The sequence below is a fragment of the Mustela erminea genome, chromosome 21, assembly GCF_009829155.1.
Source record: "Mustela erminea isolate mMusErm1 chromosome 21, mMusErm1.Pri, whole genome shotgun sequence".
Lineage (NCBI taxonomy): Eukaryota > Metazoa > Chordata > Mammalia > Carnivora > Mustelidae > Mustela > Mustela erminea.
Window position 1 is genome coordinate 18,379,917 of NC_045634.1, and position 13,281 is coordinate 18,393,197.

Consider the following 13,281-nt stretch of genomic DNA (forward strand, 5'->3'; position numbering starts at 1 on the left):
ATGACAGAGAGAGAGAGAGAGATAAAGCTCCCAACCTTCCATCCATAGCCGGGATTTATGTTGAAGAGTGGTTCTCAAGGAGAAATAGGTATTTGGAAACGTGTGGGGATAAAGTTTTGGGGTCTTATTTATTTATTTATTTATTTATTTGTCAGGGAACTGTAACATAAGTAACAGAAGGATGAGGAAACATTATTGACACTTAGAGGGTGGCAACCACAGTAAAGATAGTCCTTCACAAAAAAGAGTTGTCCGAGCCACAATGCTACTGATGCTCCTCTGAGAACTACGATGGGAGGTGGCCATCGCTAGCTGCTGAATGGACCTGGCAAAGTAAAAATGGAGGCTAACGAGGAAAAAGCTAGAGTGAGTGGCAGTGTCTCAACAGCATGACATAGTCACCCAGCCCTAAGATTTGGTTCAGCTCAAGGAATCTACCAGAAAAGTAAGACTATAGAATAGAAAGAAGGGGGGGGGGGAGGGGAGAAGGAAGGAAGGAGGAAGGAAGGATGGATAGATCTGAATCACGGACACCACTCATTTGCCAGGAAGTTCTTTATCAGAAAAAACACATCATTTTGGTCACCTGGATGTCCAAACATCCATCTTGTTTAAAAAACAAAAACAAAATTTATATATGACTAATATCTTACCAAAAAATAGCTAGTCCCTTCATTCAGTAAATATGTATTAAGTATATTCTGTATTATATTAAGTATATTCTATATTATAACCTATAATAAAGAATATTATAGGTTGCTTTAGGGTCTGCTAATTGAATGTCAAATGAAAACAGACATGGGCCATCCTCTTATGTCACTCAAGGTCTAGAGAAATTTATCAGATTCAAAAGGTTTCATCTTTTTTACAAAAATATTCCCATCTAGAAGACTGAGTAACATAAGAGATCTTTCCTTTGCACTTAAGTGAAACTGGAGTTACACTATCACACAAAAGCCATGGTCATGCCCAAGGAGAAAGGGCCAGTAAGAAGCCTAAAAGGAAAAGACGGCTGGTTAACAGCAGGTATATATAAATGTATACTTTATGAGCCCATTTTTAAACATTTTTATTTAAATTCTAGTTAGTTAACATACACTGCAATATTAGATTCTGGAGTAGAATTCAGGGGTCCATCACTTACATACAACACCCAGTGCTCATCACCCGTGCCCTCCTTAATCCCCATCACCCACTTAGCCCATCCCCAACCCAACTCCCTCCATCAACCCTTAGTCTGTTCTCTATCATTAGGAGTCTCTTAAGGTTCTCCCCTCTGTCCCCCTCCCCCAACATAGGTGTGAGCCCATTCTTTATAAACTGAGGTTAAAAGATAAACAGCTTTGCTACATAGTCCCAATTGCTTTGAACTATAGTTTTAAAATGAATTCAGCTAAGCTTTCTTGTCATTTCAGTTTTTAAAATTATTTGTTTGTTTTGCTTGGCAAGTAAAGCTATCATCCAAATCAAATAATAGAATAAATTAAAAAGGGGGAAATAGCAGGAGAGTCTGCATCTGAATTATGCAATTTGGTTTCCTATAATGGTCAATTTTCCCAGATGTTTATTTCTTTCACTTTGTCTCTGCCTAAGAAAAGAGGATCTAAGTCCCTTCCCTTATGTCCCCTTTTTCCACAGTAGCCAAATCATTTAAAGGTAGTCTTTGGTCTGGGGTGCCTGGGTGGCTCAGTGGGTTTATAGAAATTTAGCCAGTCCACAGAGTGATGTATATACAGAGATTGTCATTGCAAACCACAAAATAAAGAATCACCTTTGTAATATTTAAAAACATATATATATATATATATATATATTGAGAGTTTAGTCACATCCTTACTCATCAATACCTCTCTCCAAAGCAGGATGAATGTTTGCATTTGAACGATTGGCCTCCATTTCCTGGACAGGATGTGAGTCTGGTGTCCCAGAGCTGCCTGTGCACTCAGTTAAAACCTCAGCTGTACTAAATCCCTAACTCAGCATTAGAGAAAATAAGGAATGATCAGAAGATGTTGACTTTATGCTAAATTTATCAATCAAGTGAACTGAACTGTTTCCAAGAAAAAATCATACAATTTTTTCCATTGAAAAATAAAATGTGGTCTTTTGACTGGTGGCAGTCTGCATCATTAAGAAAATTTAATGGGGGGGGGGTGCACCTGGGTGACTCAGTCAGTTAAGCCTCTGCCTTTGGCGCAGGTCATGATCCCAGGGACCTGAGATGGAGCCCCAAGCCCAGCTCCATGCCCAGTGGGGAGTCTGCTTTTCCCCTTCCTCTGCCCCTCCCCATTTTTGTGCTCTGGCTCACTCTGCTCTCTCTCTCATATAAATAAATAAATAAATAATCTTAAAAACAAAAAATAGAGGGAGAGAGAGAGAAAACTTGTTAGAATTGCATTCTTGACGCCCCTAACCTTAAATATCAGAAATTCTGGGGTGAGCCCCATCAGTCAGGCCTCTCAAAGGATTCTGATGCATCTTAAAGAGATACAGGCATAGATGATGCCATAGAATAAAACTGTGCTTACGAAGCTACAAAGACTTATCTGTGATGCTATCATTGTATGAGGGAAGCCCTGAAAGAAAACAACACAAAGAAGAAGAGAACAGGGAAATGAAGTTTTGCAGTGATTTTAATCCAGTGGCTAGACTTTATCTTTCTCACACGATAAACACATGGCTTGGCAAAAGAAAAACTGACTCATGAAGCTCTGATAAAAGATCACAGGAAATATTTGCTTCAAATTTTGCATAACTATTTGTTTTATCCAAAACCTTTGATGAAAGATCACAGGAAATATTTGCTCCAAATTTTGCCCAACTATTTGTTCTAAGGGAAATTCTTTTTCATTTCAGCTCAACAGTTGTTTTCTGGCACTTGGGAAAAGGTTGTGTTTTTTTGTTTGTTTGTTTTTAGGTAAGGAAGACATGTTATCTCTCACTCTCAAAAAACACACATCTATGCATCTGTAAACACAGATGTGCATTTGTCCATAGAAAGATACATGAGTAGATTTCATGCAGGTCTTTCAGTGTGAAAATTAAAACTTATGGGTAGATATAATATATTGCTAGATATGGCAGATAGGTAAATTTAATTAATTGTACTTGTTCCCTTGCTAAAATTGAATTTGTTTTGTTTTTTAAGATGTTATTTATTTCTTTGAGAGAGAGAGAGAGAGAGACAGCGAGAGACAGTGAGCGGGGGGAGGGGCGTAGGGAGAAGCAGAGTTCCCGCTGAGCAGGGAGCCCCATGTGGGACTCTATCCCAGGCCTCTGGGATCATGATCTGAGCCAAAGGCAGATGCTCAACTGACTGAGCCACCCAGGCATCCCTAAAATTGAATTTTAATTTTAAATTGCCACTTGAGACATTATGCCAAGGGCCCTAGACCCTTCATGTGTAACTAAAGTGTTTTTCCACGTGTCTGACAGAAGTATGGAACAGTGGAATAGCTCTGAGGATCAACAGGATGACACTGATAACCGCTCAGAATCTGTGAAGTTTGATGCCCACTCCATGACAGCCTTGCTCCCTCTGTGTAAGTATGAGTGGGGTGCCTGTGGAGAGTGTCCTTACAGTCAGTGACACAACGTAAAATTACGGTCGTGGGACTTACCTTCCCTGTGTATGAATGTTAAGACTTAGTGGACGAGTAGGTCTTCTTCTCTTTTGAGACAGAATAGAAAATCAGCTTAGGTTGGACGGAGGAAGCTTTGTTATAGGTTAAATTGGTCCACAGTGTTGAGCGAGTCCTCTGACCTCTCAGCCACTAGATGAGGTCCTGGAAATAACTATACCCCTAATACCGTTAATTAATGTTTGAAAATCATGGGTGGTATGTACTTGAATTAGTCTCCTAGAGCTGCTGTCACACATCACCAGAAATTGGGTAGCTTCCAACAACACTTGTTCTCTCACACCTCTGAAGGCCAGAAATCTGAAGTCCAAGTGTCAGCAAGCCCGTGCTCCCTTTCAAGGCTCTTGCTGGCCTCTCCCCAGCTCTAGTTGCTCCTGCCAATTCGTATTTTTCCTTGGCTTGTAACTGCATCACTCCTGTCTCTGCTTCCATCTTCACAGGGTCTTCTTCCTGTGCTTCTGTGTGCTCTACTCTATTCTTGTAAGGACGCCATCGTGGGACAAGGGCCCACATGAATCCAGTATGATCTCACTTGATTATACCTGCAGAGACCCCCGTTTCCAAATAAGGTCGCATTCACAGGCAGTTGGAGTTAAGACATCAGCGCTGTCTTTTCAGCAGTGCTGAAACAGAGGTTTGCACGGTCACAAGAGCTCAAAAGAATCAGTATTCGGTTATGTGTAGAAAGGTTCTATTAAGGCGACAAGACAGAGTTTTCGCGTTCAATTCTGCCAAGCTTTAAAGGCTGAATAGATTCCACCGAAAGAGTAGGGTGGGTGAAAGAGGACCCATAGGACCCATAGACATTTCAGTCGGAGGAAGCAGCATACGCGAGGGACAAAAAGGACGCGTTCCTACACAGACAAAGCTGAAATACAGTCCATAACCCCAAGGAATGACAGGTTTTACGCACTACACAATCCATGGGTAGGAGGATGTGGCATGATGAGACAAGAGAGATTAAGACCCTAGTAAAAGCTGTGTAAGGAAGAGATGTTGAGAGATTGAGAAGGGAGCCCAGAAGCACTGGGGACAGAGGAAAAGCAGCAGGAACTTTGAAGAGCTACTTAAAAGGCAGAATGCAGAGGATCTGAGTATAAATTAAAGATAAGGGAGATCACCGATGAGTCTCAGGCACATTCAGCCTGGCAAAGGGTAGCCCATCTTGCTTGCTTTGTGGGTGGTTCTTTTTATTTTTTTAGTTCTTTCTCTCTTTTTTTGGTCTTATTTTTACTGAATTTTCTCTCCTTTCCCTTTCAATGCCTCATAGAACATTAGTGAATAATATCTAGACTTTTATTTTTAATGTGGGAACTTAAAACCTGAAAACAAAATCTTTTTTATTCTGTAATGAAAGCAATGGACATAGGAAAGTAATTTTTTTTTTTAATTTGACAGAGAGAGAGAGCGATCACAAGTAGGCAGAGAGGCAGGCAGAGAGAGAGGGTGAAGCAGGCTCCCTGCTGTGCAGAGAGCCCAATGCAGGGCTCGATCCCAGGACCCTGAGATCATGACCTGAGATGAAGGCAGCGGCTTAAGCCACTGAGCCACCCAGGCACCCCAGGAAAGTAATTTTTAATGGATGTTTTATTCACCTAATCAGAGAAAATGTCTTCGTCCTCTATGAAGATTTCCCTCCACATTGAGTTAACTTTTCCACAATTAGTACCCCATTATGTGGATCACTATTCCAAGTAAGTGGATAATATGAAAATATTAATATTTTCTGAAATACCCAGAGGATGGGTTTCATTGATCCATTCTGAAGCTTAGTCAAAATGTGAATAGTTTTCTCTCATTTTTTAATGCATTCAAATCATATGAGGTATCCAAATACAGAATTATTGAGATGAAATTAGAAAAGAAGATTTGCATAATTATCATTGAAAACAGATGTCTCTTTTATCTGATTTAGACTCTGAAAAAAAAATCATCATTATAGAGTTACTTGAGGAATGTGGTTTTTACTCAGAATATATTCCCACATGAAACAGAATAAAATTTATGTTTGAATATATTGGTATCAATATTAAAATATATCAGAAAAATTAAAATTTGTCAACTAACGAATACTAAATTCTAAAATTTGTCTACTAAAATTTATCAACTAACAAATGCCCTCAAATGAGACAAGTACAAGTTGTAGAGGACAATAACTTTGTCGTGGATGTTTAGGTAATGGAAAGTAAATCAGATGTTCATAATCATCCCTGGATTGGCTTTTCTCGTGATTATTCCTTTTGCTTCCTACTGAATAAACGGGGGCAAATTTTTTGTTCCCCTTTTATTCCAATAGGCTTGGTCATAATGATAGAATTGGATATTACCAAAATGTTAATTAAGTAAGAAAAATAAGTTTTCTAACAGCAGGTTGGGCTTTCGTTTTTTCAGATCCTAAAAATGGCCCCACCCTTCAAGAGAGACTGAAGTCCCTCAAAGCTGCACTGATTGCCCTTTATCTTCTTGTGTTGGTAGTGCTCGTGCCCATCGTCGGAATAATGGCAGGTACCATATTCTAGAGTTTTGAAACTCAGCAACTCATCCTGTGAATTCGTTGTTGTAGAAACAAAAAGAAGCATTCGGTCTTTTGTACAGGGGAGTTTCACTAGGAAAACATCCGTATCGTAAAGTGTTTCTCAAATTCATAAATTAAAAAAAAAAATAGGTTCTTTAGAGTTAATAGGTTAAAAAAAAATAGAATAGAGAATAGAAGATTGAGATACAAATACAGCTGTGCAGAGGTGCGATGGAATGGATTAGTCAGTTCCAAAAAATATGTTATCTCCTGGAGTCCTATGTACTTCTTGTGGTGGGTGATGAATTTTATAAGTATTCCAGCCGCCAATGTGAAGATACCAGCAGGACCACTTACACACACAATGCCTAAAACAAAGCAAGAAGGCAACAAGAAAACAAGCCAGTTATTTGGAAAAAAAAAAAAAAAAAAAGCTCTTCTGCTCCTGGCACTGAGAGGAAAAAGAAAGATTCCTGCAAGTCCTCACGGAGAGGAGATCTTGCACAATAATGGCCTTTTTTTCAAGAACATCTTAGGCTAGTATTTAACGTTTCTAAAAATAGCCTGATGGCATCCCCTCAATCTAAAAAAACTAGAACACTTTAAAGGCACTACATCTTTGGCAAGTCTAACCTGAGGTAGGGATGAATTTGAGGGTTTCCACAGCGGTGGGTGGCTTGCAGTCAGATCTGTAAATATTATTTTGCCTTTTTGATGGATTTGATTGGCGTTTGAATTTATGTGCCTTGTGGCTCTCCTGTTTCTGACAGGCAAAACGTCTGTACGTAGGCTCTCCCAGGCAGGGAGTAGGATACATTTTTATGTGCCTACGAGTCAGCCTAACCCTAAACACAAGGCCAATCCTCCTCTGTGATAAGGCAACCTAAAGGAATATTCGAAGACAGAGCCAGAATTTGCTAAGAAATGATAATAAAACCACAACAGCTCTGACAGTAGCTGCCACTTTTGGGTATTTGCTGTGTCCAGACACTGGCCTTATAAATATTCCACAGATTATCTTAAGATTCCTTTACAATTACCCTCAAGCAGGCATATACGTATTCTCATTATCCACGAAAAGAAACTAAGACTGCTCAGTGGTAGAGCTGCAGTTGCCACCGTGAGTCTTGATTCCTTAATGTCTGTGGTCTGCTCTCTCCCGATCTAATTGAATTTTTAGAAAAAAAAGGGATTGGCCAATTAAACACACACACACACACACACACACACACACACACACACACCCCAAAACCGTTTCCATAATTTTAGCCAAAAAAATCTTTCCACAGGTAAAAATTAATTCCTGTTTTGGCCATTAAAAATAAAAATTAAAAAATAAATTAATTAAGTTAAAAAATAAGTTAAAAAATAAATAAAAACAAAAACCAACCACAACAAATGAAACTGACCAACCAAGCAAACCAACCACAACCATCTGTGGAAAAGGACCTGTTGTTACACAGCTGACTTCCTAATGAATTGAGATCGTCTGTATGCTGCTTATGTATATGCTTATGTTGATTTGAAGTGCTCAGTTGAAAGACGCTTCATTGCTTGGGATCATTAGGTATAAGCTAGTAAGAATCTAGGTACGTTCCATCGCTTTTATAGAAACCGTGGCCTACAGAGTGAATGCCAGGGAGTTGGAACATCTATCTAATAGTCATGGGCAGAATGGGCCAGTGAAGTCCGGAAAGAGTTTAGGGTTTGAAGCAAGTTCAAAATTCGGGGGCTATTAGAAAATACTACCAAGTTTCCACATTCATTGTTGGGTTGAAATGACTGATCTAAAGTAGTTTGGTTAGAAAAAAGAATGAAAGAAAGAGAAAGAAAGAATTTGGTTCCCTAAAACTATAGCAGCCACCTACTAAGACTGACAAGAAGCTAAAAATGTTCAAATCTTATACGTTCACATTAGCACTCAAATTCAGCACAACTTGGAATAGATCTCACTGTTTCTGCCACACTTGAATAAACAATTGACAATCCGTTTTCAACTTTAATGAAGTTATGGATCAGAATATTTTCCAAAACCAAAACAAAATAAACGCAATACATATCTCTATTTGATATAAAAAATTATAAATAAAGACAAACTGTATCTCTAAAAGATAGAAATTACTCTGTTTTGGCAAATATGAATTGATAGATGAAATAAAATTTTGTGCACAAAGACTCTATTTAAATTTCAAGGGTCTTATACAATGGAAGATCCTTCTTAATGATGAAGGCTTCTTCATATGCCATCATTTCTTAATGAGACTCCTAGATCCCTATGGTACTACAGCAGAACGTCTCTGGCAATAAAATACAATCTAAGATTAATGCATATGTAATTGTTGCTGAAATACTGAAGATTCTTTAGCTCAAAATAATACAAATTTTTGGCAGGAGAAGATATTAGCAACATGAAGGAGTCAATGTAGATCTGTGAAATCCAATACCACTCTCTCCCTGGGGGTTTGCGCAAGCCATGAAAGTTTGTCTCCTTCAAATGTGAAATAGAAAAGTCACAAAATGCCATCTTAATGAAAGAAATGAACATTTGAAGGTCTGAAGTCTTTCATTCTTTACCTAGATTTATGATACAGTGTTAAACAGTTTTGTTGAAAAGTTAGGATTAGTTTTTATATAGGATTTGGGAAAACAAGCAATGTTGTGTTTGTAAATCTGTAAGCAAAAATATAGTCTTTTTGTCAACTTTATGTTGAAGTCCATGTCAGATAGAAACCTTTGGTCAATGTGATATTTTGTCATTTCAAGTCTTCCCTTTCCATACTATGAAAAAGATTTGCTTTATCCATGTGAAATAGAAATCATTTCCAAGGAAATAAAAATTACATGGTTTGAGCAATTATTAGATCACTATGCTTAGTAAAATAATGTGCAGAAACTACAGTGGTCATTTCAACGCCCAACCTCCCCCTAGATTTTTTTTTTATTAAACAGTATTAGTTTCCCATCAATATTTTCAAATATTGTGCATACAGACACATAAGTCACAGAATTTGAATCTAAAATATTAGTAACAAAAAAGCTAAAAGCTATCAAATGCTTATCATATGCCAGTAAACAGTATAAACACTTTACATATATTCGCTCATTTAATTATTTGAACACTGACTGTTAGTATCTATCATATAGTAAATAGAAGCACTGACAGAATAATTTGCCTGAGATCACAGATTAAAAAGGAAAGAACAAGAGTTGCTAAGCCAGGCAGTTCCACTTTAGAACCTGGATTTTTTAACTGCTACTTAGAAAAGGCAATAATCATCATGAAAGGAACATTTTTAAGGGACATCTTTGAAATAGTTTTGTAAAAATTGTTAGTTTGGGTTCCTATTAGAGTCAAAATCCATTCCCAGTTTTACATCCCCAGAATTCCTCAAGCAGTGCTCTATACGTGGTAGGTGCTCAATAAATAAATCATAGAATTAAATGCCTGAATGAGGCTGTAAGTCCAGAACTTTCTCCCCACACTTAAGATAATAAATGTGATGAGATCCAACTAAAACTTGTTTTTGTCTACTTCCATAATAAATTAAGAAGTGTAAAACACTACACACTCTGGATTATATAAAAATGTTGTCAAACATTTTACTCCAATAAATTAATTTTAAAGAATCTCACTAGGAAAACATGATATAATTTGGCTTTTTAAAATTGGGATTTAATTGCATATATCATTTTGTACTTGTTCCTAATATAATAATAGCTATAATAGCAGTCATCATCAACCAGCTTCTTTAAGTAAAGATGGTGAAGACTGTAACTGATCTAAAATATCTTTCATGGATAAAGCACTTTAGTTTGAACATAATTTTCCTAAGGGCCAGGTGTGTGCTATGGGATTTGTATGCCTTACCTCATGAATCCTCAAAACCACTGTTGGAGACAGTTACTACTTTTCCATCTTTGAGGAATTTAAGAAGCGAACTTTCCCAGAGTACCCTAGCTAGTAATTGAGGAATAGAGTTAGGCAGCTGGTCTGGTGCAGTCACTCTGGAAAACAGCATGGAGGTTCTTCAAAAAGTTGAAAATAGAGCCACCCTATGACCCAGCAATCGTGCTACTGGGTATTTATCCTAAAGATACAAACGTAATGATCCAAAGGGGCACGTGTACCCCAGTGTTTATAGCAGTAATGTCCACAATAGCCAAACTATGGAAAGAGCCTAAATGCCCATCAACAGATGAATGGATAAAAAAGATGTTATTTTATATATATAATGGAATACTATGCAGCCATCAAAAACCCCCCAAAATCTTGCCATTTACAATGATATGGATGGAACTAGAGGGCATTATGCTAAGCAAAATAAGTCAATCAGAGAAAGACAATTATCATATGATCTCACTGATATGAGGAATTTGAGAAATAAGACAGAGGATCATAGGGGAAGGGAGGGAAAAATGAAACAAGACGAAACCAGAGATGGAGAAAAACCATAAGATGCTCTTAATCTTAGGAAACAAACTGAGGGTTGCTGGAGGAGGGGGTGGGTGGGATGTGGTGGCGGGAGGATGGACACTGGGGAGGGTGTGTGTTGTGGTGAGTGCTGGGTGCTGTGTAAGATGATGAATCATAGACCCGTACCCCTGAAACAAAAAATACATTATACAGTAATAAAAAAAAATAGCATCAGGCAGTTTATTCCTGAGTAAATACCAGCCTCTCATTTACATAACAGGTAATCTTGAGCTTGGGGTGGAACTAATTATCTTTTATGTGTTATTTCACTTAATTCTTAAAAATCCATAAGGCTGATACTATTGCCATATCATTTTTATTAAGAAAACTGATGTATCAGGTATAGCTGTTTATGTAGATATATTTTTAAAGCATATATAGTTACTCTTTTTATTGCTCGGTAATGGTGAATGAAAAATCTTATGCATTCAAAATAAATGACTAAAAAGCTAATATATATGTAAATAAAACAATAATATAGATAGAAATAGAAGGAAATAGGAAAAATAATCTTATCCCTGATAGTGATAAAATGGTACTGAACATTTTTTTGTTGTTTGTAATTATGTATTATTTTTATCTGCAGAGCTTATGCTTTTCATGATTCGAAACTCCAGACATACCACTCTAGATCTTTTCTGAAGGATATTTACCTTATTTAGAGAACATGTGCCCATTTGGACTTACATATTGGCCACTCTGTATATCCCCCAAATACAACTTAATAGATTTTTGTTTGTTTGTTTAGGAAATAATTACTTAAAAGATTTTTTTCTCAAAGCATTGGATATATTAGTAAAAATAGAGCAAATTAAGTGTAGGAGTTTTGTTAAATTTAGTAGATCCATACAGATAATACAATGTAGGTATTAAAATTAATTTTGTAATAATAATATACTAGTGAAAAAAAGAGACAGATTTGATAAACATACATTGAAATATTAGAATTTAACTCACGATGGTAAGATTACGAGTAAGTTATTTTTCTTTATTACCTATCTTTTAAAAATTTTCTGTTATGAATATGTATTTTATAATAGGTAAGGAGGAATCCTATAAAAATAATATTTTTTAAAGTGAAAAAATTATTTGCTCAATTTCTTGTCCCACCAATAATAAATAGTCCCACATAAACTAAAAATGACTATTCTCTGCCAGCTTAAGTCACTGGATGAGGAAGATGAGACAACAGTTTATTCGTACAGTGGATAACACTAATACTTCTATTTTTACTACGTATTGTTTCTGTCACATCATTTATCTTCATAACAGCTAACGTATTCAACATGCTTGCTTCAGATACTGTGTTAAGCATTATCTCATTTTATCCTAACAGACCTGAGGAGTAGGAGGATACAATGCACTTCATAATCTCACTGTCAAAGCCAAATGCAGTGGCCCAGAAGATGCATATAAGCAGCAATTCAGAAAGAATGACTTGATCCTGGAATAAATTCTGATGTAAAGTAGGACAAGGAGGCTGGCTGTCTCCCCTTCAACAATATGTGTAGTGTGGTTCACGCATTGTATATTTAAAGTAAATACCCAGTTTAGGGTAGCATTCAAAATGTTAGAATGGAATGGAATGATACAGAATGGAGTGGTATATGCATTAGAGGATACAGGCCATGACTCTGTTTATTTTTACTTAAATATACAGCACAGCTCCTGAAGAGGGAAATGCAGAATTGCACAGTTGGCTCAATGAATGCAAACGAAATATCTCAAAGTCTCAGAGGAAAAGGAAATAACAGTGAAGATGAGATGAGATTTCGAGAAGCTGTTACGGAACAAATTAACAACATGGAGAACAGAATCCAATATATTTCAGATACAGAAGCCAATCTCATAGATTCAGAGCGTTTCCAAAATTTTAGTCTGGTGACTGATCAGAGATTTAATGAAGTTCTTCTCCAGCTGAGTACCTTGGTTTCCTCGGTTCAGAGACACGGGAACGTGATAGATGAAATCTCCAAGTCATTAATAAGCCTGAATACCACACTGCTTGATTTGCAGCTCAATATTGAAACACTGAATGGCAAAGTCAAAGACAGTACACTTAAACAGCAAGAGGTAAGAGCTTTTGTATTAGAACGTCACATGCTGGGATTGAATCCATCTAGATCCTATCTCCTTAGATATTTCAAGCAAAGAAAAATTGCAAACCCCATTTCAACATCATCTGACTTACCCTGATTTCTCTGGCAATCTTACCAGAAGGTTGTACGTAAATTTACGTACTGTCTTCTCCAGGTTCCCAACAAAATGAGGGCTATTTTTACATTGGATATAGACTCTCTTAAGCTATTTTAATTCTATAAATCTCGTTATACTTGAGACTGTCTAAGCCAATTATAATTTTTAGATTATCTTAGACCTAAATTTCTTCATCATTAAAGAAATGGAAACCTCATTTACATGAACAGCACATACTCTACATTCGTAAGTAGTTTGTCATTCCCAAGAAGTAGGCATAAGTTTTAATGTGTAAAGATAACTATAACTAAAGAGTTAAATTTTGAATAATACTTGCAACATTTAATTTTTATCATAGGGCCAAATATACAAGATAAGAGAATAAGCCATGTTTAGACCAGCTTGTGAGCAAAACTTTCACTGTAAAGGGCCAGATGTGAAGGTTTAGTCTTTGG

At 36.9% G+C, this 13,281-nt stretch overlaps 1 protein-coding gene across 5 annotated transcripts in view; it reads left to right on the forward strand.

The window, feature by feature from the left end:
- Nucleotides 1–13,281, forward strand: part of MSR1 (macrophage scavenger receptor 1) — a 109,968-nt gene that overhangs the window by 35,396 nt on the left and 61,291 nt on the right. For 4 of the 5 annotated variants that reach the window (XM_032328929.1, XM_032328927.1, XM_032328931.1 and 1 more), the window contains exons 2-4: nucleotides 3,436–3,542; nucleotides 6,033–6,146; nucleotides 12,291–12,703. In XM_032328929.1, coding sequence (XP_032184820.1) covers nucleotides 3,440–3,542; nucleotides 6,033–6,146; nucleotides 12,291–12,703 — 630 coding nt within the window. In that variant the 5' untranslated portion in view covers nucleotides 3,436–3,439. Of the gene's footprint in view, nucleotides 1–3,435; nucleotides 3,543–6,032; nucleotides 6,147–12,290; nucleotides 12,704–13,281 lie in introns of those variants that run through there. The other variant, XM_032328930.1, reaches the window with a different exon arrangement.